The sequence below is a fragment of the Pteropus medius genome, unplaced genomic scaffold, assembly GCF_902729225.1.
Source record: "Pteropus medius unplaced genomic scaffold, Ma_sr-lr_union100, whole genome shotgun sequence".
NCBI classification, from domain to species: domain Eukaryota; kingdom Metazoa; phylum Chordata; class Mammalia; order Chiroptera; family Pteropodidae; genus Pteropus; species Pteropus medius.
The window spans coordinates 60,968,676-60,974,986 of NW_024349800.1; the positions used below are offsets into that span (position 1 = coordinate 60,968,676).

Genomic DNA, 6,311 nt, shown 5'->3' on the forward strand with positions numbered 1-6,311 from the left:
ATTGCACAAAGGATTTGAACTGACAATTAACCGAAGAAGAGCTACGTATGGGAAATAAGCACATGCGAAGATGCTCAAAGCCTTCGGTCATTAGTGAAATGTAAATTAAAGCCACAGGGGTACACGAGGCCCCCACTAGGAAAGACTGGCCACACCGGGAGGCGAAGTATCCAGCACGCTCACGATGCTCCCCCGTGCTCATGGGCATGCGCAGCGGGCAGTCACTTGGGAACACTGTTTGGCAGTTTCTTGAACAGTTAAACGTATGCCTACCATATCCCCAGCCATTCTGGTATTTCCCTGAGAGGAATGAAAGCGCACGCCCATAAGAGACTTCTACGCGAATGGTCACGGCAGCTTTGCTTCTAATAGACCAAGAGGGGAAGCAATCCAAACGTCCAACATGGGGAATGGATAAGTGACCATGGTACGTCCATACAGTGGAATACTACGCAGCAATCAAAAGGAACGGACCCTGGTTACACACAACTGGATGAATTTCAAAATGATTATGATAAGCGAAAGAAGCCAGACAAAAAACAAATCATACTCTAAGGTTCTGTTTATATAATTTTCCAGAAAATGCAAACTAACCTATAGTGTCAGAAAGCAGATCAGTGGCTGCCTGGGGATGGGGCGGCGGAGGGAGAAATGCCGAAGGGACGTGTGCAAACTCTGGTGATGGAGACGGTCATTAGCTCGACTGGTTTCATGGGTAGACACGTATGTCAAAACTCATTAAATAGTATACATTAAATATGCACAGCCTACGAGACGTCACTTACACCTTAATAGAGCTGGGGGTGGGGAATAATCACCCCAACATAACAAGGAGGAAATCTCAAGAAATTCCCAAAGCAGAAATAATGAAAAAACATTCTCTAATCACTATGCGATCAAACTAAAAATGGATGACAAAATGGAGAGAAAAAAGCTACCATCCTGGGTGAGGAAAATTCTTCTCAACTCACGAGGCCCAGAAGCAGCCAAAACCCAAACTGTAGACTTAAGACAGGAGGCATGTGAGGAATGCAAAGGGGAGGGCGAACAGAAATGACCGACTCAGCTGGTTACGGATTAACCACATCCTATAGATCTCTGAATGACCTTCTGGAAACTCCTGTCCCACCTACAAGAGAAAGGATCTGTAAAGAGACAGGACTGGTGGTCCCGGAATTCCTTCCCCCTTGCAGCCCCCACCCGAGTCAGGAGGTGCCCGTAGACCCTCAGACAAAGGAATCGCACCCCTCGCATGGACACTGCAGAGGTATATAAGCTGTAAGGAATCTAGCTTTTGTGCTGTTTAAAGCCTCACGTGCTCTGCCGGCAATAAACTCTCCTTCCTCTAACGAAGCTGTCTGAGCCTCTGAATTCCTCCGCCAGGTGTTGCTTCCTGCAACAGACTATGTAGAAAGTATAATAATGAAAATACCGTTCAGCTAAGATAGTCCTCAGAGGAAAATCCATAGTCTTAAAGACTTGTATTTAAATAAACAAACTAAAGAAAAGGAGATCAATTATGTGTCCCAAATATAAGGATAGAAAAAGAACAAAATCAACCCAGAAAAGTAGAAGGAAAGAATACATATGAAAGTGAAAAGTAACACGCCGGCCCCATCCCGCGGGGCCTCCCTTCCCCCAGGTCCGAGTGGGTGCGGGCCCCAGCAAGGCCACCCCCACCTTCTGGGCTCACCAGGCACCCCTCAGGGCAGCTCCCCTTCTACCCCACCCAAGCTCTCAGCCCTCCCCGCCTGACCCACCCAGGGGAGGGCGAGGGATGAGCACACACCTCAGGGCAGAGATGGTGGAGGGGGATGGGGCTGGAGCTCACAGGGCTTCCAGGCCACCAGAGGACCCTTGTCACATGCTGGCTGAATGAATGGACCACCTGGCGGAGACTGGGGAGGTGAGGGGGCAGACACCCCTCCCCTACCTGCTGCAGCAGCATCCCAAGAGCTCTAAGCAGGCGAGGGCCCGAGCCCCTCCCTCACTCAGTGCTCGGTCACCCGGTTACGAAAACCAGGAGACAGAGCGGGAAGGTGGGCGTGGGAGCCAGTCTGGACTTCAAACCCCAGCTCTGCCTCTCACCAGCTGCGTGACCTCTCTGAGCCTCAGTGCTCTCAAATACAGGAAGTGTCCCTCCCAGAAGGTGGGTGGGGATCCCCGATAACAGATGCAACGATGCAGCTCAGTGCGGCTACCTGGTGGTGTGGCAAGGAGGGACTGTCATTAGTAACCATCCCCCCCTGCCTCCCTCTGATTCCCACAAGCGAACTGGGTACCAGGGCCACCTGCCACCCCTGGGGATTCGGTCTCGAGCCCGAGGGAGAGGCTGCAGCACCAGAGTCAGAGCCAGGGAGGCTGGCCGTGTAGACAGGGCCGCCTCGGGTCCAGTTCCAGCTCGCACGAGACTCTTCTAATTCCAACGCAGAATGCCTGCCTCTCGGCTCAATGGGCTCTGTCCCAAAGATGAAATTTCTATTTTGATTCCATGCGACATTTAATGAAATGGCTTTCGGTCCCCACGCGGCAGTGGCTCCAGTTATGAAACCACAGCCTCTGGATCCCCCGCCCCCAACACGACTGGCGACAACAGTCCCTCCTGTTGCTTCGGGAGCGGCCCCGTGTCTCTGAGGGGAATATGCTGAACCTAAAGATCTGAGGGGCACACACAGCCCTGGGGGCCGATGCCTGCTGCGATGGCACCTTTGCTCTGTCTGCTGCGGGGACCAGCGCCCCGTGCCCCGGGCGGTAACGATGGCCTCTGCCTCCATGTCCCTGACTCCAATCCAGCACTATTCCAACTGCAGATCAGAAATGTTCAGGGAGACTGCACGTCAACAGAGAGGGCTGCGAACAGCATTTCTAGAAAAATGAATGAAACGGAACAGACTAGAAAACGGACCGGAATGGCATCAGTGACGGCTGCATCATGACACTTTGGCTGTGAGGGTGAACACGAGGTCTCTGCAAAATGAATGACAGACTGACGGAATGCAGCTCCAGTCCACTGCCCCAGACCCTTCTGACACGCACCTCTGATCACGTCACCCCCAGCTCAAACTCTGTGAGGGTTTGGGGACAGAGTTCGGATCCCACGGTATGGCACTGACTGTCCCTCATGACCTGGCCCTTGTCCATCCTCGTCCACCACTAGAGAGCAGCGTGGTGCAGGCCGAGCAAGTCCCCCTGCGCTCAGTCTACTGAGAGCACGACTAAGCGAGCAGTGTGCGAGGTCGCTGGGGCCACTGCCTCGGTGGTCCCACTCCGCCCGCTGACCTCTGAGCTAAGATGACTTCCCGGGTTCTGTAGCGGCAAAGATATGACTATTTCCGGAAGCCTTCGTTCAGAAGGAAGCAGAAGCCCTACAATTTCTCAACAACTTGGCTATTAAAAATAGGAATTCCACCTACACGCCAGAACAGCTTGTTAGGCTCACGAAGGGCCAGAACCGTAAGGTCCCTTGCATGTTTGGGGACGAGGAAGCCGCTGGGCTCGAGAGCTGAAAGCGTGAGAAGGTGGCCGCGGGCTGTGGCTGGAGCCACAGACCCAAGTCCCCAGAAGTCTCTAGAACCATGGGAATGCCAAATGGTGCTCTGCCCACGGCTTCGTCAAGCTCATTTCCTACCACATTAGGTGAACATCTGGACAAGCACAGGTTCCAAAGAAAACGAGGGAAAAAAATAAATTGTGCATTAGCAAGTGGCTGTGAGCCCTCGTCCCTGACCTTGGCAGAAGGCAAGGAGATGCCGTGGGAGCCGGCTGCTCTCTGTCCTCTCTGAGTCTTTGGGAGGGAGCCCGGCCCAGAGCTTGGGGACGCTTGGGGACACTTGGGATCGCTTGTGGAAGGAAGAGCCGGCGTGCCTGAGGATTCCGCCTCCGGTACAGGTCCCGGCCCCCAGAGGCCTGCTGCCCGCAGTTAGGGGACGGTCTGTAGGCCCCGGGAGTGAGCAGCGGTGGCCGGATGGACGTCACATTCAGTTTAGCACCTGCGGCCACTCGCAGGACAGGGCGGGGAGAGCAGGGGGAAAAGCGGGTTGAGGAAGCGAGCCCCACTTACCCAGCACTCCTCAGCGGCCAGGGCCCACCTGCTCATTCGCTCACTCACTAAACATTTATCGAGAGAACCCGGAGTGCCATGCCTGTGCCAGATGCTGGCTGAAGACACAGGACAGCGGACCCCATCCCTCACCTCAGGGGACTCACAGTGGCGGGGGTTGTGTGTCAGAAAAGTGACAGACATGTATGATTCTGTACGATGATCCCTTGGAGCAGGCATTGCCAGAGGCCATGGGAGCAAAAGGGACCCCTAATCCAGCCCCTGTGGGTCTGGGGAGGCGCCTAGGAAACATGACCTTGGGGCTGAGACCTGAAAGAGCAGATGAGAGACAGGTGGTAACCCAGGTGAGACGACCCTGGTCTCCACCAGGATGGGGCTGCTTGGATCCTGCCTGGGAGCCATCAGCTACACGCCTGAGGGGCTGAGGAAAAGGGAGGGAAAGGGTCGCCCCCTCCTGGCCGCATGTGGGATAGCAAGTCCCCCGCCCCACTCCCGGATTCCTGACCGACCTAGCACCAAGGGTTGGGGGACGCCATTCACCCAGCAGGGAAAGAACAGATGACAAGCATATTTGGGGTGCAGTTAGGGACACCATGAGACACCCAAGTGGAGATGTCCCATTGAACGTTAGGTCTGGAACTCAAAACCTGCGTTGAGGAGAGAGTTGTGATTCCAGACAGGTGTGAACAGTCTCCAGGAAAATACCCTGCAGTAGAGAGAGGAGGGCGGGTGTGCAAAGCGGATGGCAAAGGACAAAAGAGACTGAGAAGGAGCCATCGGTCCGGAGGAGGAAAGCGAGGCCGGTGCGGGACACGGAAACAAGTGGACTCGGTGAGAGCTGAAGCGGGGGCACTGGCCACAAGGGGACAGCGCACAGGACAGAAAGGTTCCGAGTGACTTGGAACCGGGCTGCCCGGCTCGCATACCAGTTCCCCTCCTTACTGGCCGTGTGACCTTGGGCCGGTCACTCACCGGCTCTGAGCCTCAGTCCCTTCCCCGTGAAGGGCTATGGTGATGAGCGATGAGCGATGAGCGATGAGCGAGCCGGCGTGTGAAAAGCGCTCAGAACCATGAACGGTGAAATGAAAGCAAAAGTCCGCCTCCCGGGGACACAGGGTCAGTGCGAGGTCAGCGAGGAAGCCAGACAGCGGGGACTGAGGTGTGAGGGCGCTGAGAAGGGGGCGGTACCTACAGACTCCTCCTCCAAGAGGGCGGAGCAGGAGCGAGGGGGGCCGACTCCACCGCTCAGATGTCGCCTTTCAAGGACACAACCCAAGAAGGACGAAAAAAGAAACCCAGAGTTGGGGTCTGGAAAACCTCTGCGGGGCCCAGCCCCTGCACCCCGCACCGCTGCCTGGTGTTCTGACAGTGCCAGCTGACAGGTGACAGGTGACGAAGCCTGACCCGACCCCCGGCTTCTCCCTCCATCGACTCCCCCACCCGCCCTCTCCCAGACCAAGTGGCTTCCCAGGAAAATGGACTCTCAGACCCAAACCAACGGGGGTCCATGGGGTGGGGGAGGGGTGCAATTACTGCCTAGGCTCCCTGGGGCCACTCACTGAAGGAAGACCTGAGTGGGCCACCTAGCGGGGAAGCGCTGGAGCAGAGACTGAGACCTGACGGCCACCAGCACCCCGTCCCTGAGCTTCTGGCTCAGCTCTGGGGTGGGCCTGAGAACTGGCATTTCTAGCAGATACCCAGGTGATGTCGCTGCTTCTGGTGCTGGTCCACGTCCCTTTGGGGGATCCGTTCAGCCGCTGCCAAGCCCCGCCCCAGAGGGGACTTCGGAGCCCCCCACCAGCAGCAGAGACTCCCTCCCTGGCCCTTACTGGACCCCCGGGGAGCAAGCGTGCTGCTGGAAACATGCTTTCCCCCGCTGAGCATGCGGTCTGGCCCCCACTTCCTCCTCCAGCTCCCCTCTGCTCAGCCCTCCTTGACTAACCGTGTGAGAGACCGCGGGCTGCCCCCCTTGTCCCCGCCTGCATTTCCTCCAGCACTGTCACCGCCTTAGGGGGCTGTGTTCTGTGTCGCAGCCTCCACGAGGGCCTGGCCTTCGTCCGCTCTGTGCTTCTCGTCCGCGCAGCACCTGAGCAGAGAGGAAGCAGAGTAGGGCTCTTGGTAAATACATGCGACTCAGACTCAGCGTGCGACTCAGCGGCCTCCCAGCCCCGCGCCTCACCCCGCCTCACCCCTCCTCCTGACTGCTGTGTCTCGCCCTGTGCTCACTATCTCTGGTCCTAAAACAGCATCC

General features: G+C 56.6%; 1 protein-coding gene across 11 annotated transcripts; it reads right to left on the reverse strand.

The window, feature by feature from the left end:
- Positions 1-544: 544 nt before the first annotated feature.
- LOC120621970 (uncharacterized) lies at positions 545-6,145 on the reverse strand. 11 transcript variants are annotated; one of them, XM_039887861.1, is made up of 6 exons: positions 6,003-6,145; positions 2,342-2,865; positions 2,089-2,201; positions 1,790-1,888; positions 1,246-1,403; positions 545-1,129 (listed from the first exon to the last, which is right to left on the reverse strand). In XM_039887861.1, exons 2-6 carry the CDS (start codon positions 2,772-2,774, stop codon positions 1,078-1,080), a joined length of 855 nt encoding a protein of 284 aa, XP_039743795.1. In that variant the 5' UTR covers positions 2,775-2,865; positions 6,003-6,145; the 3' UTR covers positions 545-1,077. The 11 variants fall into 11 exon arrangements, 1 of the variants encoding a protein (XP_039743795.1); XR_005658376.1 differs by lacking the exon at positions 6,003-6,145 and having other exon boundaries at positions 545-1,403; positions 1,790-1,898; positions 2,342-5,993; XR_005658377.1 differs by lacking the exon at positions 6,003-6,145 and adding exons at positions 2,906-2,967; positions 3,728-5,991 and having other exon boundaries at positions 545-1,403; positions 1,790-2,804.
- Positions 6,146-6,311: the final 166 nt, after the last annotated feature.